The 25,148-nt window shown below is 40.8% G+C and overlaps 1 protein-coding gene across 2 annotated transcripts in view; it reads left to right on the top strand.

The window, feature by feature from the left end:
* Positions 1–1,839: 1,839 nt before the first annotated feature.
* The window catches only part of SIK2 (salt inducible kinase 2), a 59,080-nt gene continuing 35,771 nt past the window's right edge, over positions 1,840–25,148 (top strand). For both annotated transcript variants that reach the window (XM_076358479.1, XM_076358478.1), the window contains exons 1-3: positions 1,840–1,991; positions 12,075–12,191; positions 15,349–15,412. In XM_076358479.1, coding sequence (XP_076214594.1) covers positions 1,842–1,991; positions 12,075–12,191; positions 15,349–15,412 — 331 coding nt within the window. In that variant the 5' untranslated portion in view covers positions 1,840–1,841. The remainder of the gene's footprint in view (positions 1,992–12,074; positions 12,192–15,348; positions 15,413–25,148) is intronic.

The following is a 25,148-nucleotide window of genomic DNA, read 5'->3' as shown; positions in this document are numbered from 1 at the left end:
CATTTTTCCACTCGTTTTTTGTGGCCATGCTCTGTTTCGAGCTGTGTTTGCATCTGCTGCACTCTGTGTTCATAAAAGGTCTGTGACTGTTGCTGAACGTGCAGCTGATTCAACAGACACGTGTGCTCTTGTACCATCAGCTTTTGGACATGCCTTGTTTAGTCAGTAGAACTGAGCAAAGCCTCCAGGGGTGATTCCTGGCATCCAAATGTCAGAAGGTACCAGTCCTCCAGTGTGAGATGGGTCGGGGAGAGGGAGCAAGCAGAGAAGGACAGGCATGAACTGGGAGAGGGGAGATTGCTGCAGAGTTGAAAGAGCATGGCATTTTTAAAACGAAAGCAAGCTAATGTGTAAGTGCAAACATAAAGCAGACTAGGTGGACTTAGTACTGGAAAGGAAATTTAACATAAAAGGCCTTAACTTTTTTCACACATTGTCAACGCTGCAGGGCCTCTAACCATTTTACGTCAAAGGGCTTCACAAAGCTTCCAAATCTGTCTTTCCAGGTGTGTCGGAAATATAAGTAGAATAGACTAGACTAGAACAGTTCAGCTGGAAGGGACCTACAACAATCATCTAGTCCAACTGCCTGACCACTTCAGGGCTGACCAAAAGTTAAAGCATGTTGTTAAAGGCACTGTCCAAATGCCACCTAAACACTGACAGGCTTGGGGCTTCGATCACCTCTCTAGGAAGCCTGTTCCAGGGTTTGACCACCCTCCCGGTAAAGAAATGCTTCCTAATGTCCAGTCTGAACCTCCCCTGACGCAGCTTTGAGCCGTTCCCGCACGTCCTGTCGCGGGATCCCAGGGAGAAGAGATCAGCGCCTCCCTCTCCCCTTCCCCTCCTCGGGAAGCTGTAGAGAGCGAGGAGGTCGCCCCTCAGCCTCCTTTTCTCCAGACTAGACAAGCCCAAAGTCCTCAGCCGCTCCTCACAGGACATGCCTTCCAGCCCTTTCACCAGCTTTGTTGCCCTCCTCTGGACGCATTCAAGGACCTTCGCAGCCTTTTAAAATGGTGGGGCCCAGAACTGCACACAGCACTCAAGGTGAGTATTGCGTAACGCTGATCGGGATTTTGGGAGGCTGATGTACTAAGAAAAGGCATCTTTCTGATCTGGAATAACTTGGCCCACTGGAAATGCTGCTCACTGCCAGGGAAAGGGTATTTCTGTCAGGAAACTATGTAGAGTGCCCACAGGGTCTCTGATCCAGGTGCGGCAGCCCAAGCTCTTACTGCACCCTTGGGGCCATGGAGACCCTGATTCAGGGCTGGGGAGACACCTGGGGCGGACTCGTCCTTTCTCCTCGTCCTTTCTCCTCGTCCTGCTAACGAGGAGCTCCTGGTGGCCTCACCCCCTCTCCAACAGCCACGCTGTGCGCGCAGGTGCGAGGGGCGGCAGAGCTGAGAGCACGAGGGGGAGCTTTTCCCTGGCCGCAGTGCAGAGGCGGAGCCGGGGGGGGGGGCACAGCTGGGGAGAGGATCCCCACGACAACGCGGAGGAGCCTGGAGCAGGGTGCGGGGAGGGGGCACGCGGCAGGGCAGGGCAGGCGTACGGCAGCGCAGGAGGGCCTGGAGCACCAGCGAGCGCCACGCGGACCCGCCACCGTGCCGCGGCGGAGGCCGCCGGGGCGGGGAGGGGAGGCCGGCCCGGCCCGCCCGCCGCGGTGGCCGCGGTTGCCATGGCGAGGCCCCGCCTCCGCTGACGCGCGCTGTGACGCGCGGTTGGTGGAGGAGGGCGGAGGGGGCGGGGCGGGGCGGCGCGGCTCCAGGGCGCCGCAGACAGACCCGAGCCGCCGCCGCCGCTCGCGCCGGAGCCGCCGCCGCCCCCCCGCGCCCAGCATGGTAATGGCCGAGCCCCGGCGGCCCCCCCCGCTGCTGCCCCGCGGGCTCGGGCCCGTTCGCGTCGGCTTCTACGACATCGAGGGCACGCTGGGCAAAGGCAACTTCGCCGTGGTCAAGCTGGCGCGGCACCGCATCACGCGCAGCGAGGTGAGGCGAGGCACGGCGAGACGCGACGGCGGGGGCCGCGGTCGCCCCCTGCCCCGGCCTAGCTCGGCCGCGCCGCCGGGCGCCTCCCGCGCCCCCCGGGCCTCGGCCGGCCGGGCGTTGGGCGGCAGGACTCGGGTGCCCGCAGGCGCGGGAGCTCTCGGGGTTGGGAGGTGCGCGCAGGGCGGGGGGGGCGGCGGCCGTAGGGCCGCGGGGCGCTGCTGCAGGGTTTGGGGGGAGCTGGCCGTAGGGGCTCCGCTCGGCGGGGCGTGGGGGGGGGGGCGGCTGGCGTTGGGGTTACGGGGCTCGGCTGCGGGGCGGGGGGCGGGCAGCTGGCCTCAGAGCTGTGGGGCTCTGCTCAGGAGCTGGGGTTTTACTGGGGGTGGCCTGGGTGGCCCGGCGGGGGCGTGCAGCAGCGCCCTTGCAGGCTGCTTACTGCTTTTGTCCCTTCCAGTACCGGAGCCTCCTCTGGGGGGGGAAGGGGGGGCGATATTTTATTTACTCGAGGTGTTCGGCAGCGGGCAGGCTTTGGAGCAGGAGCCCTGGCCGCCGTTCTTGTTTGTTTTCTTGCTTTCATCTCCCTGGCAAGGGCAGTGGTAATGCCTCCTAGTCTGGCCGTAGCGGGGTGCCCCGGTGGCTCAGGCCACGGACGGTGTATTGCTGTCAGAGTGAGGATGCTCAGGTTGGGAGGGTGCAGGGGGCGGGCAGCTGTTGGCTTAATTCGTGAGCGTAGCCATCAGATAGTGATAACTTTCTGTGTTGTGCCTGCTTTCATGTCCTGAATATTTTACGGTTTCCTGACCTGGCCAATACTTGCGGATAATCAGTCTTTCTACCTCGGTAATCTGCTTTAGCAAAGGAACTTTTGTGTGTCTGTGTCTCCTGAATTCTTCAATACATCATCCTGCCAGTTAACCGGATTCAACCATTTTTAGTCTCTTTGTTTAACCGCCCCCCCATGTATGTTCCCCGGTGATTACTAGCCTGTAGATTGTTAATATCTTACGCTTTACCTAAAACAAAAATGATTGTAAGTCTGCGTGGATAAAATGTCGTCATGTTCACTTTTTAAAAACAGGTATCTGATGAGAGTAATGGCTTTGAAAGATCAGTTTCCTCTTATATTTTTTTCTTAGGTTGTTTTAGTCGCTACACCTAGAGGTAAGCTTTTTGTAAGGCTCTCTTACGGTTGCTTTCATTGTTTACTGAAGAAGAGCTTACTGTGCTGCTCTGTACCAGACAAAAGTTACTAAAATATTGTCTGAAGTACAAGGTAAAAAACTGAAAAGACCTGCAATTACTCAGTTACTGTGGTCTTGTGTGATAAAATCATTCCTTACAGGAATGAAAAATGCCTTTAGTTTGGACTTCAGTTAAGGAAAACAAACCTGCAATGCTAACATTGTTCTGGCCATGCAGTGATAGATGAGCTTTGCATCCCAAGTATTAAAAGAATTTTCTCTTGTTGTCTTATTTCTCAAGTTTCATAATAAACTGTTAATTATTTTTAAATCCTTCCTTGCTATTACTGAAGAACCAAGCGAAGACCTTGCAGCATTAGTGTTCTGTTCCCAAGTTTGATGCCACATGCCAAACTTCTAAACGCTTCACTTGAAGATAGTAATTTGTCATTTACTTTTTAGGTCTCACTTCTTTGGCAGACTTTGTGATGGGGATAAAAGCTTTAATCTTTATTTTTATTTGTCATTTTAGAAAGTATATTTGTTTAGTATTGTTCAAAATAACAAAGGTTATAGAAAACTTAGAGCTTAACAGCTCCCCAACTCTGGTATGATTTTTTTCCATGTGTCCTAAGAAATTGCTGCATTCCAGTGCATTCTAATACAGTCTTGAATTTTTTTAACCAGCTTTCCTTTTCTGAGGAGCCTTGTGTCCAGTCTGAAGCCTTTTTATCTTCTGCATGATTTTTACAGCAGACCTGCCTGTGTTGGAGATTTGTGTCAAGGTCTTTCATTTTTCAGTACAGCTACATTGACATTCTGCAGTAAGAGATGCAAGAATGTTTATCTGGAACTTAATTGCTGAGCTAGTTGTTGGAAGTATTTATGTGGTCTTTGAGGAAGGGGAACCCTATTAAGATCACTTCTAGTGATGTCAGGGGAAATTAATTCTAGCCAAATGCTACTTTGAATAAGCACTTCAAGTTTGGACTACCTCAGTCGATTTAGTGTTAGTTCACTATGCACGTAAAGTGGAAGTCCTGCTTATTAATGTTTCTAGACGGAAGGCTGTTCATATTTCAAGCTTGTTCTAAACTGTGGCTTAAATTTCTTGAGTTGCTAGTTTCTCACATTCATCTGTGCCTTTATTAAACTTCCAGTGGAAGAATATTCAGCTTATTGGGTTCTGGAAAGGCTGTACCTGTGTACCATCAGGTCTGTACTGCGGGAAGATCTGTGCTGTGTTGCTGTTGAGACTTGCTCAGAAAGCCCTTTTAAAAAGGACTATTTCCTTGTCTGAGTTTTTTCTGAATCTCCCTATTTGAACCCTTTAAGTTCGGAACCTGTTTGTTGTTGGGCTTTTTTAGCATTGGTACTTTGAAATTGTATTTTATATGGCTTTGACCTATTAAAATATTTGCCTGTTTTTTTACATAACTCTGACTAGCCAGTAACTGTCAAATTAAAAAAAGATGGGATCTTATTACCTTGAAAGGTCAGCACTTATGGATTATGTACAGAATCCATGCTTTTTATGGAAAACCTACATATCAGAATATAAAACTGCAACTTGAACTGAAAATAGTGAATATAGTTGCCATAAATTGTTAGCAAAGTATAGGTGAAAATAAAATGAAACCAGGCACGAAGCAGAAGATACACATAAGACAGGGTAGTAGATGGTGTATGCAAACAAACTCAGAAATCATAACTTGAGTCCTGTATTAATGCAACACTACAATTTCCATGACTAAATAGTCAAACAGAAAGAAGTGTGAAAGTTAAGAAAAATGGGGGATTGATATGTATTTGTAGTAACAGAGGTAGTGCATGACCCTCTTTAATGACAGTCCATACAGGGTGCCCCAGAGGGGGCTACATGGTTGAAAGTGACCTTTGCTTTGCTGCTTGTTTGTGTGTTTGTTGCCATTTAGGTTAATGACATGTGCTTTCCTGCCATGCTAATTTATCCTGTTGCTGAGAAATCCTGTGATCTTAGGGTAACTTTTCTTAATGAGGCATACACAAATAAGCAAAATTTTTCCTCAGAAGGAGGAGACTAAGAAAAGAGAACAAAAGTAATCGGAAGTGTAAAGTTCAAGAAGATGGATATTTGCTTCTAGTGAAATATGATAACGTGTGAAATAATGAACAGTAGTGAAAAGCTCTCTGAACAGATGAAGGTACTACTTGGAAAAAAGCAACGCACTTTAAGGATGAAGGAAAGTCTTTGTGAATAGGCTATGTGTGAAAGAGTCATGTTCCCCACCCACCCCCAAAACTCTGTAACTAATACCCCCTAAGGATTAGTCATCTACAGAAGAATAGTAGCCATTGCTCCTCAGATGAAAATGAAACCCTTCTGACTATATGTCCTTACGGTTCACAGTTATGCTTTTAGCTGTCTGGTATGTTACAGGTGGTTTGCACTTTTCTCTGAAAATTACCAGCTCCCGGTACAAGATGTGATACTAGTTTAGATGTGAGTGCCCCACTGAATGTGCTTAGGTACGTGTAAAAGTGAAGGATACAAGTGGACACAGCAGCTCCCTGTGCTATAAAGCATGCAGTTTGGGTTAGTGGAGTAAATCAGTGGGAAAATGATGCTATTGCAAAAAAAAAAAAGTCTCGGGGTGCTGATTTAACTGTTTGCAGCTGTGGGCTCTCTAGATCTGTTGCAAGGGGGAGAGGAGGAGGAACACACATATCTGGATGCAGAGAATGGGAGCTCACAGGTAGATCAGGTTGAGCATAATGTGCTGCACCCTAAGGGAGGTTAATGCTTTTCTAAATCTGTGATATCCAAACTGGAGTTGCTCCAGACTGCAGGAAGTTGTGTTTGTTAATTTTAATGTAGTTTATCTACTTTTAGGATGTATTGGGTTAACAACTCAAATTTGAATTTCTGTAACCTGCATGAAACCTTAAAGCTTGCACTGATGTGGGCAAACCTTTTTGTATGTTAATTTGTTAGGCCATATTGGAGGGGGTGTGTGTTATGTTTTTTTGTTTGTTTGTGTTTAAAAACTAGTTGGAGAATTAAATGAATAATATAAAAACAATGAAAACTGAAAGCTGGAGTAGCTGAAGGATAGAAGACCTCTCATCTTTTTTGACAAGCATTTCACCTGCACTGCTTGACAGTTTCAATTCCCGGATGTCAGATGAGGATTGAGCGAAGTCCAGTTCTCTAGGCCTTTAGTAAAAGTGGGAAGGAAATGTGTGCTATTCCTAATATTTTTAAATTAAATCATTAAAGTTGCAAAGATATTTTGGAATTTAAGTCTTTAAGCAGCAAAAATTAGAGTCAGTTTGCTTGTGCTGTGGCAATGATTGGTCATAAGAGAAACGAGAGTTCATTTCTGTGTGCAGTCAGTCTCTTTGCACTGTCTTCAAAAGGTTAAAGTGATGTTCCAACATCTCTGCAAGATGCTAGTAGTTGTTAGCAAGCTGTATGTTCAGGAACAAAACACACTTTTCAGATAGGAAACTCTTCCCCATCTTGAAGCAGCTTCCCCACCTCTAAGAATTACTTCCCTTTTTCCTGTCATCATGACACAGCTGAGGTTATGGACAAAAGTGAGCTGTTGCTGTTGAATGCGCTGTTCCTTCTCACATCGTTATGAAGTTGCTGGATTTTAAGTATTTCCAAGTGGTTTTTCTCTACATCTTCTATGGCCCTGGCAAGATGCATGAAAACTGAAGATTCAGAATAGACTGAGATATCTAATCTGCATTTGACTGTAGAAGCAGTGGTTGCCAGCTGCTACTATGCTGCTTCTCCTATAGAAGCCTGCCACTGTGTGCGTATATATAATATACACATTGAGAGTTGTACAAGCATTGCAAATAGCAAAATTTTTTCCTTCAAGTAGGCACACGCTTTGACTCTGTGTTCAAAAACAACCAATTAATAGTACCGAGTAACTCCACATTGTAAGACAAAATATGGTTTGATGTGGTTGTTTTTTTTAAACTAAAACCCTATTTAAACTGGAAATATAGCTTGTTCTTCATTAGTTTGCGTCTCTTCCTCTTGCATCTCAAATAAGATATTCCTAATTAGTGGAGAGCTGTGCTTAGAATTATTTCAGATATCTGAGAGATTGAACTAATGTGGTTACACAACACACACTTTTATGAATATATTAGTGATAGCTGTCAACTGAATGATCTAGCTAAAGAAGTCGTTTGTCTTTTTTTTAACAGATTGCGGATGTAGCAGCACAAAATGCATCTCTTAATGTGATGACAGAGGTACCAACCTGCTCAGACAGTGGCTCATTCTGTAGTGCTCCAAACCAATTTGTTTTTCAACATTTGCAAAGTCACATATAACAATTTTTCTAGCTCCATAGTTGCCTGCAGAAGTTCAGTATTAACTGACTTAATAATGAGCATTTTATTAATACTGTCATTATTATCTGGAGGTATCTTCATAAATTTTTTGTGGAAGTGTTCATCCATGTCCTTGATGCATTGTTGTACCTGAATGCCCAGTGTGTAAACAAAACAGATCTTTTCAGACTCAAAAGCTATAAATGCAGAATACTTTCATCAGTGATACGTTAGTGTTATAATCACCCACCTACTCCCAAAATTGTATAGACAATACAGAATGTTACTGTGTGCTTCTGTGGAGCGTTTACCTTCTGACTTGTTCTAAATCTACGATCACTTTTTACTTGTGGTATAGGGAGGTAAGGAAATGTTTCAAAACTATTGAAAGAGGATTTTTCTGGAGCCGTTCTGCTCCAAGAAATGTGTGACCTTCTTGCTCCCACACTTTCAGAAGAAGGATTTGGTTTCAGTCTTTCAACAGTCTTTGGGAATTGTTGTATTTCTAAATTCATGCAGCAAGGTGATAGGATAGGAAACTTCTGGAAAAGGAAGAAAGTAGGAAACATCGGAACATGAAGCACTGTTCTTGGCCAGAAAGTGTAGTGAAGGTTGTAGCAGGATTTGTAGCCATGCTTCCCAAATTTATATGACCCGTTCTTTTTTTATTTTTTTAAATGCTTCTTTCCTCTAATGAAATTTTACTGGTTATTGCTCAGAAGTAAGATCTGTTCAAGGATTTTAACCAAGGAAAGATGAAAAATGTCTTCTGCACATTTTTATTTTATATAACATTACTTACTTTTTAGTAACTGAAGTGATTATATAGTTGCATAGTCTTATTAACCTTGGCAAACATGAAACTGCAGTAGGCACTGATTATTAAGAAACTGAAGTGGAAATGTAAGTATTTAATCTTTAAAACTGAAGAAGGACAAATCTAGGTTTTTCTAGGGAAATGGACACTTTTGTTATCTGGGAAAACAGTTTAAGAACTGATTTTTTTTTTTTGGTGGAACTCTGCGGGTGTTACAAGCTAGGAACTGCAATGTTCAGAATAATGCCTGATATCTCTGGAGAAAGTTGGCAACATAGACACTTGTAGATAGGAAGTGGTAACAGGCTGTATTTGAAATATTTGTACTTTCAGTAAAAGGAATACTCAAAATTTAAAAGCAAACTGTGGAAGTGCCAAACTATACTGGAAAAAACGCCAAGAGTCTGTGTACTTGTAAAGCTAGATTTTTCACTAGGGTAAGGTGATGGGAGTCAAGCTTCACTGGAAAAAGTAGCACTCGCAAGCTATACAGTTGCAGAATTCTCCCCCTCCCCACTAGGAGGGGGTGAGAAGTATAGAAGAAGGAAGTATAAATATTTGTGCTAATCAAACTGATGATAGTGTGATGGATAGATAAACAGAGGTTCAGCATGAGGCCCAGAGAGCAGGCTGCTGTTGGGTTTTTTGGTTGGGGTTTTTTTTTCAGATTGTCCAAATCCCCCTTATTTATTGCTTTGCAGTTTCACTTTTTTTTCCTCTTCTATGCAAGACCTAACCTCTTTTCTTTGAAGCCCTGTATAGCTTTGCTTTTATTAGCTTTTCTGTACTGCATACATTTCCTATGTGCAAGTAGAGTAAATGGGAGAAAGTTACTGTATTTTTTTGCTTGCATTTGAAGAGAGCTTCGTAAAATGCATAACTATAGGGAGAAAAAGCACAGTGACTGTAAGGTGAAATTAAATGAACTGGAGCCAGGGAAGGAGGGATGCTGACTGTGTAAATCGCTATTCTAATTAGATTGCCATTAAACTTTAAATACCAAAAAAATGCAGCAGGATTTTTTTGCATTATTCTAGATCAATGAAGGAGGCATTTAGACTTTCCTGAACACCTGACCTATCCAAGACTGGAGATACCTTGTTGCTTGACTGAAAGATGTATTACTGCTTTGTGATAGGAATGCAAGATTGCTACAGATTAATCTTTTCATTGGTTTGTAAATAAAAAATAGTGGGCTCCATTCCTCCTAAATCTGGAGGTCACCCAAATAAAGGGTATAAACTGGGATAGATGTGGAGAATGAAGGAGAAACCACCTTGTGTCTCTGGTTGATTCCAGAGAGATGGTATAAAATAAACTAGAAGGAGAGAAATGTGACACATGGGCTGTTTTTAATAAATATTTCCTGATGTTTAAGAATTTGGCCTGGCTTTAGTGGTTTGGTTTGATTGCTTTGACAGTTTGTAACTTTCTAGTGAAGTGATTTCTTCCTAGGCTAATAAATTGTGCCTGCAAAAAAAAAAAAAATAACCAGAAGTCGTTTTATTAGGTGTGATCTTAAATTAGGCCAGGGAGAGGTATGGTTTTTGTGTGGTGTTTTTTCTTAAGCTGCATGAGTGATTGTTTGCATCCTCTGCTGCCACATGGCATATAATCGGACCAAATAAGGAAGCAGCTTGCTGTTCTGCCTTTATGAGTGAGTGAAAGGGGACCTGCTGAGAGAATGAGCAATTGCTGTAGGGAGTAGTCAAAGGGAGTGTAAGTCTGGCAAGACCAAGTGGGAAGTATGCATTTGGATAGTCCAGTCCCATGCATGTTACTGTTCTTCTTTTGCCTGTCCCTTATTCCTTGCACGTGTGAAGCCAGGCCTTTATTTATCAAGTTTTCTACGTTTACCAAGTGTAAGACAGCAAATTAATGTTGTAATTGGAAGGAATGGGAATAGGATGAGGGGGTAGCAAATAGGAGCAGAAGCAGGTGATCCACATGTTTTATTTGCATGGTTTAGAGATAGTGTCTTCATAGTCAAAAGACAGAAGTTTTCAAAGGGAGATTTGTAATCTTTCAGGACCTGCCTCCTGAGCATCACTGTTCCTGTATGCTTCTCAGTGTGCAATATAGTGTAATGTGAAAGAGGGCAGAGTAGATGCATTCTGGAGAGTGCTGTAAATACAAATAGCAGAAGACAACAGGGGAAGCATGTTTTGAAAAGATCAGGCATCCGGATCACCTAAATTGCTGTATGTTATAATAGGATAGAAGAAAATTGCAGAGAGCTGGGGAGGAGGAGGGCAGTGTGGAGTGGTTGAATACCATTTTGGGTACCGCTTCTTCCAACGTGTCCACTGTTATGTTTTGAATAATAAAGGCTATGGAGTAACGTGTGATTAATGGTGAAAATGTTGTGGGATGTGAACCTTTTATCTTGTTTTCTGTCTAATGGCTGTATATATTGTTATTCTTATAAATGTGTATTGGTTTTTGATAAATCTAGTTTCAGTAAGTTCTACATTAATTGGACGTTGTTTAAAAAAAAAAACCACACCTATCTTTTGGAAAAAAAAAGTTTTTAAAAGTTGTTTGTTTGCTTTGGAAAATAGTCTTTTTCTGCTTCAGCTGTGTAAGAGTGCATCCTGCATCTTAAAAACAACTTTTCACTGATTACAAGGCTAGATCAGTTTATTCACTCATAGCAGAATCTTATTTTTCTGGTGGTTGGGGAAGACAAGTGACTTTTGAAGAGGTTATCAAGCAAAAGCATACTGAAATGAAGTCAATAAATAGTTAATTCTGAATTCAGGTGGGTCCATAATCAGCCTTACTGGAGATAATGAGGTTCACCTCCTGTGGATTTTTGTCTCCTGCATAGCAGCTGTCTTCTATAGTTCAATAGTTTGTGAAATGCAGTTATAATTGGAAGCATTTGTGTGACTTATATTGTTTTGCTCCGGCTTCAGCATTAATAATGTGATATTCAGGGTGAATAAACACCATTTAGATATTCAAAACTCTTTAGTATTGTTATCCTTTGCATGGTTTTTATAGCAGCTATATTTTTCTTTCTTCTTGATTTTTAGTCTCCTAAGCATCTGTAGTTATCTGTCATTGCAGTATTGGCTAAAAACAAGGTCAATAGGACCAGGATCTGTTTTCTAAACTAATTGAGATCAGTTTGCAAGGTTTGACTGACAAATATATCTGTACAGTTTTTTCCCTGAACGGATGAGCTGCAGATGTCCTTATGTAGTAGCATATTAATTACAGTTAAAATAAGCATGTAACAGTTGAAACTACATGGATCCACCATGTTTTGATTATTTGTCTTGAGCCAACCGTTTTTCTTTTAAAATATCATTTTGCATTTGTGGGATTCAAATTTGCTACCTTGACTCCAGAAATGGATGCCATTAGGCTTTTTAAGCAGATTTTTGTCTTTACAACACTGCTTCATGAAGGGTCCTCAGTTGTTCCCACCTGCTACTGATATAAGAGCATTCTGTACCTGGGTTCATTGGAGCACTGGCCTCCATCACCTGTTCTGTGTCTTCTGTTTCTTGTAAAACTTTATTTTTCTGACATGCTGGTGTAGGTGATAGTCCTGCAGCCACTTAGTGGGACTACTGATGTGTTTAATGTTGTGCTGCTGTACTTTTAAGTGTGGGATGTGTATTTCTGAGCTAGAAGAAAACCCCCAGTTATCTGGGGTTGCATTATTCCCTTTATAAGAAGGATAAACTAATGAGGAAAATGTTGGGGAGTTTTAATCTCACTTTCGCTATTTGTCTGCAGGTGGCAATAAAAATTATTGACAAATCTCAGCTGGATGCTGTGAATCTGGAGAAGATCTACCGAGAAGTGCAGATAATGAAAATGCTTGATCACCCACACATTATAAAGCTGTACCAGGTATGGTTAGCAGTGTCTTTTTTCCCTTCTCCCCCCTCTATCTTGCTCCTGTATGAAGAGTTCGCTCTACACCAGTGACTTCTGGCAGATCACCAGTCCATGACAAACTCAGCTTTTCTGGACTTGATTTGCATTGGATAAGTGTTTTAACTTTTTTGCAAGTACATCAGTTGTGGTCTTTTTCATTCTATGGTACCAATTATGGCCGTGTTAGATACTCAAGTGTACCTGAAGTCTGCTTAAAACACACAGAAGGTTGTAAATTTTATGTTAGTGAAAGAGCCGAGTTGGAAATACCTGGTGATGAGACTTTGCTGTCTGTTAGTAGACAAGGTACTATGTAAGCTAGAGCAGGGTAGGAATATTCAGCATCGTGTGTCTACAGTGAGTACTAGCTGGGAGGATCTGCTAGTGGATATAGTGGTTTTCTTTAGTTGAGTCTTGGCTCAGAGTGCAGGTTGAGGAGCACTTGCAGCCTTTTTTCTTATCCAAAGGTAAGACATGAGGATACATAAATCCAGATTCTGCAGATGTGCTTGTGATGTAAATGCATGCACCAAGCAAGAGGTTCCCAAACACTTTATCTTGAAGTGCATTTACTAGGAGATGGATAACTGTTCTTTGGATTTATTTTTGTTGGCATCTTGCATTTCACTTCTGCTGTGGATATGGACAAATGGATATTTATCCTAAAGTGAATTATGTATGTTGTGGAATTGAATGCATCCTTTTATAATATAAAGGATGAATAAGTATGGTACAACAATGTGTGTTTACACAACAGATAAACCTACACTTGTGATAACGCATACAATTGCAGACAATGAAAGCTTTTGAAGGTTTTTACTTGTGACTTTTTTTAGTGTGCATAGTTTGTATAGGAAAATGTAGGCTTGTTTTACATTGTTTCTCTTCTGTTCCATTTTCTGTTCCTGCTAGCATATGGTAAAATGTCTGAAGCTGCTGGCATTTCTGCTTCAGTTAACTCTTGCTTTTAAGGCTTTCCTGAGAATATTCCCTTTGGGGTCTGTTTGTTAGTGTTCTGTTTAACAAATCACGTGGTGCTTCTGAGATACTCTCTTGCTTGTTTCAAATAAACCTAGCTCAACAAACAAATGAAGATTTGTGCATGCTAAAACCAAACTTTGAATTTAAGTTCATCTGACAACATCTATAAAGGCAATGTGAGAACAAGGACTTGGACCTATGGTGTTGGAGTTGTCCTGGTGAATAAAGATGAAGATCCTGGTTTTGACTACTTTAGCTTTAATTTTATCTTATGGGAAACAGACTGGCACTTCCTTTTTAGAATACCGATTCACCAAGTAGAGGCAGACCTTAGGGAGTTAAATTTCTAATTAGTTTGAGTAATATCTACCACAATTCCTTCTGAATGAATGACAAAACACAAAAATGGTAGTCTCGAGTCTGAGAATAGTTAAATTAAGTCTGGAGATCAGCAAGATCACTTGACGAGGAGGGTAATTGTTATGTAGTGCTTACTCCTTTACTATTAAGGGATTGGCTTGTTATAAATGCATTTGGTAGATAGGTGAGTTTATTTTTAAAATAGCCTTTAATCAAATTGTCTCACTAGTTTGCTTGTATAATGTGCCCACACTACAAGGTTCTGAATTGTCTCATGTCAAGGAACTACTGAGGATTGTCGAAGTTAGGTAATGAAGGTAGCAATCTTGGCTTGATTAAGAATGGTTCCATATATATGTAATCCACAGGCTGTTGCAGCTTCCTGTCTCCAAATGTTGGTTTAAAACAGTCTTTCCAAACTGTTTTGCCTTCCAGATACAGACATTTCAGTCATAATATGCTCAGCTGTTGTAGTATTAAACAAGGGTGCAGGAGAGACTGAAGAACTGCCATCTTGTTCTGTCTGCTGGCTTGTCATTTTTTTGGTAATTCTGCTGTTTTTATAACTATGTCTTTCAGGATTTGCCTTTTTTTTTAAAGTATTCCTCTAAAAAGAGTTTATTTGTGAGCATTCTTCTAGTACTTTCAAGCTTGTGCATAAATAAAATGCAAAAATCAAATTCAAGAGGGTCTTGTCCACAGACAGCTCAGGCTGAACTATTTTACTGTGGTTATGGAAATAGGCTCAAAATGTGTTGGGTGTTGAAATTGTTGTATTGTACTGAAGGGAAGTCCTAAATGACTTCTATTTTGAAGTAGAGGATTTTTCACTTTCAGTGTATCTTTTGATTATGCTATTTGTACAATGCATTCCTAAGGAGCTGTTTAAGCAATTGAGGAGTAGATCATTAGGAAGAAAGCTGCAAGATAACCGACTGGGCTGCCTTTTCCCAACTTACATCATGGAAGTATGGAATTTTGAATTGTTAGGTGAAATCCTTCTGTTCAAGGCCATGAACAACTGTTCGTGGAAAAGTTTGAAGTCTTCCCCTTACTCTCCTTTTTTCCTGTTTATCTACCTCTATTCCTTCCAGCCTCCCACATTTTTGAATTGTGAGTAGCCTGTTCTTGTAATAGGAAAGCTGGAACTTACCAGAAGTAGAAGATGCTTGGAGTTTGGGGGTGTTTTTCTCTCCCCTCCAGAGGATATATTGAGGATATGATAGTTCTGTAGCTGTACTGTCAGATTGTACAATGGGATCCTGTGATGTGGTGCTTTTACCTGAACTTTGCCAGGTTTTAAGACTGACGCTCATCTGTTTTTTCTTTTTTTCTTTCTATAACTAGAGAACTGTTGGTAACAGAAGTCAGTATTATTCCCAGTCTTTCCCAGTCTTTCCCAAGCATCAACCATCAGCATGTTAGAAAAGTTGAGCAAGGGAATTACTTTAGGCTGATTCCTTAAAGGAAAGTCTTTAAACTAGCTGCTGAGGATACTATCATTTTGTGTTAGTCACTTGTAGCTGAGAATCCTATCCACCACCTTCTCTGTACACTGGCTTTATGAAGTATTTAAAGCTTATCCTTGTGCTTAGCATGCAGATGCTCCCCTTGAAATTGTTGAGGTAACTTGAAAAAATGATGTGAAAGATTGTGATAACAATATGTGCAAGGCAAAGACTTTCACATCTTTAGCAGAAGAGAATGATGAAAATAATATCCATTTGGGTGTGTGTTTGCTTTTTGCTCTTCCCGCAAACAATCTCATGTGCAATTTCTCCATCAACAGGTGATGGAGACCAAAAGCATGTTGTACCTTGTGACAGAATTTGCCAAAAATGGAGAAATTTTCGGTAAGCAAGAGAATATTTTCATGTTCAACGTTTTAATGTTAACTTCTGAAGTTTGTCAATTGTATTTATTTTACCCAAGGATCCCTTTTACTGTAGTATATCACTTTCCCCTATTTGTCAAGAAATGTGTGATAACTGTCACTGTTTCTCATTTTTGAACTAAGAACGTTAGGGAAAACTGTTAAAGTGTACACTAGCATAAGAAAAAAAGTTAAAAGTTACTCACGTTCCTTTAGCAGAAGACATAGCTTGTTAAACAGAACAGTGCAGGATAAACTCTCATCTCAGTGGACAGAATTACCAGGTTTTCAGCACTGAGTTGTGATGAAAAACTATATTTAAATGTTCAGCCTGATAATGAACAGTGGCCCAAACAGTATTTCAGTTAAACTGAAGAATCTGTTTCTTGTGCAGTTATGTACTGATTTGTCAGACATGATTTTTTAATATGTTTTCAGGAAGAACATGGTGGGCAGGAGGGGGTGTCAGGGTGACTTGGAGTAACACTCATAATAAAAATTTTAGGTTGTCTGTGTTGACCTGCATGGTCAAATTCACATTACTACTTGTTCTTTGGCTCAATTTCATCACTCAAGCAGGACTGCAGTGTTAAATTTGTATGAAAGACAGTATTTTTTTTTTAGTTGTAATACTTCACGATGCAACTTTTTTGTTTTGTAATGCTCAGCTTGGACTACAATAGACATCTCATTCTATTTCTTTGGAAAAAGTTGTTACTTAAATCAGTGCAGGACAATTGTAGTATATAAATACTCTGAGCAAATAACACTTCACACTTGCCCAGCCCTCTTTTATTGTACATGATCACTCAAAGTGCGGAACAGTAGAGAATCCTTCAGTATTCTGAAGGACCAGAAGAATTGAGGAAGCTTACTACATCTTAAAATCTGCTGCTAATGATTATGTGGAAGGGCATTTGTGAAGTGGCTGTGCGTCAGCCTTTACTCTTCCCAAGGGCAATGGAGTGAATACTAAAAGTCATTCCACACTCCTGAGACTTGCATTCTAGTATTGAAGGCGATTCCTGCACTCTCCCTTCTTGATTGTGCTAATGGCCACAGTAAAAAAAAATCCTCTACATACATGCAACACAGACCTGGTTATGGCAGGCAGGTTGTAGCCTTTGAGCTCTCCTTCAGTGTTGTTTGAATAACTGTCATAACTAAAAAGTCAGGCTTATGGCGTCTGCTATGCCATTGTCTTATCTCTAGGGCATTTTGTCTTCTGTGATTGTACTGTGCATACATGTCCCAAGTTACTGTTTGAGGTTTTTCTAAGCTATTGAGGCTAGGGTAGCAGTGAAGTCCTCTCAGGGAGGGACAGGCTGAATTTTTTCCCAGAACTGGCTATATATAGCAGTACTCCTTTTTAGGTCACAAAGTGTCACATTTCATATGTTTCTTCTAAGTAGTTAAATGCATTTAATTTTGACCTGTGTTAGTGCCTTGATAACTTCAAAAAGTGCATTAGTGATCAAAGTAAAAATGCTTTTTTCAGCCCTTGCACATGCAACAAAACTTGGGTGAGCCTGTGTTCTGACCAAAGACGAGCTTGCTATTCATAAACTTGTTTGAAATGGTTGACAACCTGCAGAATAGCAAGACAATGTCCTAGTAAGGCTGGGATGATAAACTACTGAGAATGTTACTCCTGTTTCTGTATACAGCATATTAGCATAGGTCTGTTTTGGGGCCTGGTAACCTTTGAATATCTTGTGCATTTCTCAGGAATGTGGGTTTGGTTTGTTTTTTGTGTTGTGTTTTTTCTCTGAAGGAACAGCATGATTTGCTTTATGCTGATTACCATCTGGAAACATTGAATAAGAAGAAAGGGGATTCTGTTTTTTCTCACCTTCTAAGCTGCTGTTCTCAAACCAGTGCTAATCTTGAAGCCTAGCCATGAGTTGCAGGCTGGCCTACAACTTAATTTTTTTTCCCTTCTGAAACCTTTCTATTCATCTTATTACTTGCCTTGGGAACTACAACATTGGAGGTTGTTTATCTTGCAAGATTTGTATCCAGACTTGCATAAGTGATTAGCATAAGCCAAAAATCTCTCTAAAAATTACCTTTGTACCTACATCAGGTTAAGTTTGTGTATTTTGTGTAGTTTTAAGGTTTCATATATGAAATGTTCCCCAGTACTCAGTCAAGATTCTATAGCTATTAAGTTGCATTTACGTTACCAGAAGGTTTTTTTGCTGCCGCTTTATGTGAGAAAGTGAGGTGGTCATAGGGCAAAACAAATTAACAAAAGGCAAAAGATAAAACTTTAATCAGCGTGGCTAAAGATTCTAGAAGTAACTTGGATGGTGACTCTTTTTGCCTTCTTATTTGTCTTGGCTTTAATGTGTCTCATTTCCTGTAAAACTTTCACTTAAACTCTTGGTTCATTCTGAAGAAGCAAAGCCTTTTGGGCTATGAGACTTTCCCTGTTTGCAGATCCTTTAATGTGTGTTTCAGACGCAGTTTAGCTAATTCTCTGAGACCTTGTTTTCTCATTAAAATAATTAAGGAATCTTTCTGGGTCCATTATTAGAAACTTAATATATCTGTACAGGTTTTTACTAAATAATTTTTTTCTGATTTATTGGAATGATTTCTCAGAGTGGCTTTTGTAATTAAGGATGGGATATTCTGCTGTTGTACGTATTTGTCACTGTTACATGTTTTTGGAGGAGGAAGCAGAAATGAGGTAACAGCAGAAACATGTTAGAATTTCAGAAGGGGAAAAAAGTCTCTTCTGGTTTTTCTGCAGGCTCTCAGACAGAAAGTGCACTACAACAGTAAGTGCTAGGTGAAGAGCAAACGGTCACCGTCCAGTAATATGTAATAACAATTTTGTTTTAAGTTTGAATGGTACCCAGGACAATGGGTTTATTTTCCATGAAAGAGTCTAGCATGTCCTAGTAGAGTAACAGAAGAAAGGAACAGAAAAATACAGAGGAGCAGAAATATTCTCAAAGGTAAAGAAAATCTTTCTAGCTGGAGTATTTCATACATAGCAGGTACTGTTGCTTTGTTTAGGAATCGGTTGTTAAAGTAACAACCTTTCTTGATTAATAAAAGCTAGTTTCATGAGTTTTATGCTTGATACCCAGGCACTTAGAGTTTTTACATGCATTTTAATTGCAATAACAAAATCGGAGTTGCTGAGAAAGCTTCTCTGAAACTCAGTCATCACCACCAGGCAGAATGAACTCAGAGGGCAATGGAATAGAGTTCAGCATGTGGAGGGCCCTGGTGATTGGAGGGCTGAAGAGGTGGAGCCTGGCCGATCTTTATTTTTTACGCGGGGGGGTGGGGGGATGGATTTCATGGAAACAGAACTCAAATGTTCAAAGTCTCTTCTTGTTGCCTGGGTTATCTTCCCCCCCACCACCACCTTTTAAGTCCTTATCATTGGACTGCTTGTGTCATAAGCAGGATATCGTGTGCAGGGCAACTTTGATGTAACTGGAAAGTAGAGAAAAGCAGGGTAGTATTTAAAAAACTAAAGAAGTAGAAAGAAGACTCAAACTTTATGAGCTGTTCCTCCTTCCTGTCCTGATCCTTCTTTGGGTGTATTGAATTTGCCATGTCAAGTCTAACAATGTGTGAAATAAAGTCTCCCTTTTATAACATTAGTTTTCAAATAGCACAAGTAGTGGGATGCTCTTCCGGAGTCCTGTACCCAAGTGTCTTCAAAGTTTCTAATGCTTTGCCATGGGTGATCCTGCTTTTTGGGGGATTTTACTTTGTTTGTTTTCTCTTGTAAAGCAAGATGGTTAGAAACCTGTGGAACCTGCTGTTTCTTTAGTTAATCAGTCTCCTGACAGCATTTAAGTATTGTGCTCCGTTTTGTTCTTTGACTAACCTTTGATTGCACTTGAAGGGGGGCTTAAACAACAAAACAACCAAAACCCAAACTAACTTGCTCTAGGTTTGTGGCAAGAGCAGCTTATTTAAATTTTTACTCAAAAGCTACTGAGTTGGGAGAAGTATAATGAGAAAGACAAACTTCAGTCTATTGGGGCTGATCTTCCTGTGTGTTCCCTCTGTAATCAGTGAGGAATGAGAGGCCTCTCAGGGGGCTGGTTCAGAGCTTTGACTCACCCTCCAGAGGAGCCTCTTTCTTCTCTGAGTACGGGAGGAGCTGAGAGAGATTAGACTCCCTAGGTTGAAGGTAGCCTTTGTGATAGCTCTTCCGAGTAACTTTCCTACTCAGTGATGTACAAAATTTGTGAGAGTTTATAGAAGTCCCATTTTCTATCTTCCTCTTGAATAAGATACTTTAAAGAACATAGCATGCTCTTCAAGATGGTTGTCAGTAGTTGGTAACTGGTAAATGTTCTTTTAATGCCGTGTCAGGCTTTCGAGTTCACTGTGAGTAGCCTGGTATTAAACCTCATTGAGTCTTTTCAGCTCTGCTAAACCATCATTTCATAGTGCTGACTGGTAGTTCATGGACAGGATTATTTTTTAACCCCTGTATTAATGTTCTTCCCTGTCTTCACAGCTTCAGTGAAATTTTCTATACTCAACAGCGGTTTTGAATTTGCCTTTTGCCAGTTAATGTCACTGCAGTAAATAATGTGTTTAGTCTTGACACTTCAAATGCTGTTACATTTTAGATTTGTTTTTTAAAAAGGTCTTTAGGCTTAATAAAACATTTGAATTAAAAAGGTTTCAGTTGTGCTTAATACTTCACAGATCTACGAAGTTTTTAACTAGCTGCTTCCGCTGTGTTTTTAAAAGTATCTTTACAGCCACCATCTTGTAACCTTCTTCAGCATCCCTCACCTGAAGTCTCTAAACCAGCCGAGATCACAGAATCATAGAATGGATGCAAATTATCAGTTAGCCAAACTAACTACAGTGAACCTGTTCTGAAGGGCTAATTCTCTAGCTTCTCATCAGTGACTTTGTTTATATTACAAGAATTCAGACTGCGGAGGGGGAAGCTGACTATTAAGCCTAAAAATGATGTCATTGTTCAGCAAGGGGAAAGGGAATATCCAAGCTTTCAGTTATGGTTGTTTCTACCCCCTCTTGCTTGCGGTCTGACATACTACATGTGCATTTTAAAAGCAGTAAACATGACCAAACTACCAGCTTGTGTGATTTATGTCTAGCTTAACAATTGTAACTATTTAAAGAAATGTGCTGCTCTTGGCTGAAGTTTAGGAGTAATTATTTTGATCTTGTCCTTCAGTTTCCTCATGTGGCCTCCCGCTGGGTTTTAGCATGAAACTACCAAACAAGTGATAATAGCACAACTTCTTCATCTAGAGCTCCAGTATAGCATTTGACACATGACAGGGTGACTGTACCTATGTGTGTACTTTTCTGGTACTTCCTTTTTCTACTTCATGCAAGAAACATGAAGGAGAGAAAGACTAAGAAATAGTTAAGAGGCAAACATTTCAACTGCCAGACATGGTGCCTGGGAAGAACAGCTTAACTGCATTTGCATACTTACTCTGCTATAGTTGACCTTCCTGATTGTTTAGGTGTTCCTTACAACCTTCAGTCTGTTTTGCAATTGGACAGTAGGTTGCAAGGACCTTGCTGCCTTTTAGAAGAACCTACAGGAATTAATGGGATACTGTCAGGCTATATTGTTGTGCTAATACTCCTACTCTTACACGGGCATCTCTCTGCTTTACTGTGAAGAACCATAAGATTATTCTGAGATTTTTTTCAAAAGGGTTCACAATGGGGAAAAAAAATCTTTATTTCTTATTCCTGCCAGATGCCAGCCAGGGCATCCACCACCCCATTTAAAAAAATTACTATTGTGGAACAATAGCAATGCACAGAAATGCAAAATAAGCTCCTTTAGTCAGTCCTGTTTATGCCCTGCCTCTCTTGTCCCAAAAGATACCTTGGGACTTAAGCCTGTTTTTGCAAGAGGCTCTTGTGCATTCACAGTGTGTGCCCAATGGTTGTATGGGAAAATAGATCAGCCCAGGCAGTCTGGTGGGTCTCATCTTCTACACATGCAAAATCAAACATCCCTGAGAAGTAGGTCTCAAAGTAAATCTGACTTTGGAATAGCAAAGCACTGAATTTGAAGAGAGGCTGGTAAATATTTGGAAAAACATTTCTTACACAAAACAGCAGCTAGATGTGAAAACACTCCTACATTAAATATGTACAGTAACTACTCATGCCAAGTGTGCTATGGTTGTGCAAATGAAAAAGTAACAGTACTGTTACAGTTTTATTGACACTTTCCTGAGTGTTTCTCTTGCAAACATGCAGTAACTGATGCATAGTTTAAGCAAAGTGACCTAAATCCTTTTCTGGATTTTGTTCTACTGATTAGGTAAGCTGAAGGTAGTGTTCTTTTGTCCTCAAACCAAATTTTGCTGAGAACGAGATTCCCTTCATAACTAGTCCTTTGTGATTTTGCAGTATCATGGCTCAGTCGATATAGAAGACAGTCTTACAAGTTTTCTAGAGTATATCAGCATAAGTGCTAAGCTTTAAGGAGACGTGTTTCATAGTATAAACCTCTGTGCTTACAACATCAACTTCTCAGCATTTTATGCCTGTTTAAGTGAATAAACTTGAAGTGTCTTCAGAAATGCTTCCACATGAAGGAGACATTCAGATGTCTCTGATTTCTTAAGAGTATTAGCATTTAATTATGTCTGTACCTGTAAGAGCCTAGTTTTACCTAGCAGTTTGTCCTGGACAATTTCATACTTGTTTTGAGCAGAGATGCAGAAAGCTGGACTGGAATGGGCTTGAGCAGCTATCTGCTACCTTGGCACAGGATCAGCTGCACCATTCTTGGAAACGTCCCTAGAGAGATTCAGTAACCTTCCTAGACAAAGCTATTCAGGACCCAAGGTTTTTTTAATCATAAAGATTCTTTCGAATGTTTAATGGAGGTTTCCTTAGCTGAAATTCTAACTGATTATTACTGCTTCTGTTAATAGGCATTCATAAGACTAGAAATACAATGTGTCCCCTAATATGGGATAATTTGTTCCTTACTAAGCTTGAACCGGATGAGTGATGTCTTGACTGCCTTACACTGAACCCAGATCACAGAAGAGTTGAGGTTGGAAGGGATTTGTAGAGAATGTCTAGTCCAGCCCTGTGGCTCAGAGCAGGGTCAACCGGAGCAGGTTGCTCAGGACCATGGATGGAGACTACAATCTCTAGCCAACCTGTTCCAGCATTTGACCAGCTGCACAGGAAAAAAACCTTTTTCTTAGGTTTAAACTGAATTTCCTGTGTTTCAGTTGGTTCCCACTGCCTTTTGGCCTTTTGCTGATAACTTTTTGCTGGGAAGAGTCTGGCTTTCTCATCTTCCTCCTGTCAACTATTTACATAAACGATAAGATTCCCCTCTGCACCTTGTCTTCCCCAGGCTGAACACCCACAGCTCTCTCAGCCTTCCCTTGTATGACAAGCGCTCCAGTCCCTTAATCATCTTCATTATCCTTCACTGTACTCACTTTGGTATGCATGTGCCTCTTTAACAGAGCCTTAACATACCAAATTTAAAATGTGTGCAATTGTCCACCTAAATGAAAGACCGTATTTTAAATGAAAAGCATTGACCACTGGTTTTGTCAGAAATGTCTCTGAGTCATATGTTTTGAAGTAAATACCATCTTAATCTTGCAATTATCCGGTAAACAAATGTACTTTGGACTACTGAAAAGGCTGGACAGGAAGCTGCCTTGTGACAGAAGTCCTGCTGCTTTCTGCTGTGGATCCAGATGAATCTAAGATAGGTTCTGGTTTCTATTTTATTATAGAAAAATGAAAAAAATACCTACCATAGAAACACTTAGCTAGAGGGTATGACATGAGGGTAAGATTTGTCAAAGGACACATTTATGAAAGCATAGGTAGCTTTGCTATTTCAGTCTTTGCAAGATACAACAGGGTGCTTTGCTCTGGGTATCCACAGTAAAAACTAAAGAGTCACGGTTCTTAGCTCCAGAGGTATATATGTGCATATCCAAGCAGTGTCCAGATTCTAGCTATTGTGGCAGAATGTCTCTAGCAAGTTTCAGCTATCTTAAAGTGGTTTCTGTAACCCAGGGGCTGGCACACTGCCTGTATCCCAGCCTTTCCTATTTGCAAGCTAGTTAATGCACAAACAGTATCCTTGCACGTACCATCACCTATTTAGATAGGCTGTGGTATGTTCTGCCCCTCCAGGAGAGGAAGTGGTATATTTCAGAATAAATGACCTATTCTGTGCAGACTGCTAGACTTGGTGGAATACTTAAGGCCAAGGTGGTTTGGAATCTTTAAATAAGTCCTGACAGGCTAGAGCCATAAAAGCAAATGACAGCTTGGATTCATTAACTTGTTTGCTGCATTGCTAACAAATGATGGATTAACAGCTTAAAGGGCTGGCTTGCCTTCAGGGTAATTTAGTTTGTGCCTTTGATGTCTGACTTCACCTTGATATCATATGATTTGTCAGTCACTTTGTGACTGAATGATATTTAGCTTGCAAATATTGTGATGTCCGCTTACTGCCAGGCTTTTGTTTGTTCTTGTGCTTTGCCAAGTTAAACCAGCTGAAAGCGTATTAAGACTTAGGTAGGTTAGAAGCTCTGAGGAGTTTTCAGATCTGCAGGTTCCAGAGATCAGATCTAATGTGCTTTGCTCAAAAATGTTTTTTGAGGGATGCTGAAATGAGTATACAGCAACTGAGGTCTCTAGTCTGCCGCTTCAGATGGTTCAGGAGCAGCTACCTCTGTGCTTGCAGAATGTGCTTGGGAGGTAGTAGCAGCAGTGCAGGAAATCCTTTCAATCCCACCACAAGTAAAACAAAGTTAAGTTACCTTGGTAATGGGGTATAGAACTTTTTCCTAAATGATACCCCTATAAGACATCTTTGAAATAAGCCTGTTTTACTGAGCATATTAAGAAAAGAGTGTATTAATGATTGCATTTGTTCATTTAAACCGTATGAGTGAAAATATAATTCAGAAGTCACTTTGATAATCGATATGGCACTGTCTGGAGCACTTAATGGCAGTGTAGACTAGTGACCCAAGTGGCAGCAGAGAACTAGTGATGTGTAAGAATGCAAGGTCAGTGAAGTGGTCAGTTTTATATGATCCAACAACAAATTTCTTTTTCATGTTTTTCTGAATGTTCGCAAAAATCCTCATGGTTTGTGGGTGGGTCTGTGCCCCCTCCTCCTGAACAACACATTTCTTTGTCCTTACCTGTAGTAACAATGAAGCAGAAGTGCACCATTGGTGGTTTTACTGGAAATATATTTTCAGGTTTTAGAACACGCTTAATGTGAACTGCTTAGGCCTTTTCTGCTTATCGTAAAGAAAGCAAAAAAGCTTAAATGAAAATGTTGCAGGCACCTATAAAGCCTGTAAACTATATTTTATTAAAAAAAAAAAAAACAAAACAACCTAACAAAGCCAGGTATTCTGCTTTGGCATTGTGTTGGGCAAGATGATCTTTTTTGGATCACTGAGATTACATAAGTAGCTTAGAAGATACGATTAATCATTTTACTTGAGGATTTTGTCAGAGATTCTTATAAATAAACAGAACTAGGCTCAAAACCTCCATTACATCATGTTCACTTTTCAATTTGCAGAAGCAGCTGTTTTAACCTGTTAACTAAATTCAGACAGAAATGTTTGTGTCAGCTGGTCTGTAAATGATGATTCCTGTTCATGGGACTTTCTTTATAAATGATAATTAGGAGGGCCTGGCAGCAGCTCCAG

Source organism: Aptenodytes patagonicus, chromosome 23, assembly GCF_965638725.1.
Source record: "Aptenodytes patagonicus chromosome 23, bAptPat1.pri.cur, whole genome shotgun sequence".
NCBI lineage: Eukaryota > Metazoa > Chordata > Aves > Sphenisciformes > Spheniscidae > Aptenodytes > Aptenodytes patagonicus.
Note: the sequence above shows the minus strand (reverse complement) of the source record. Positions and strands in the feature narration are given on the sequence as shown.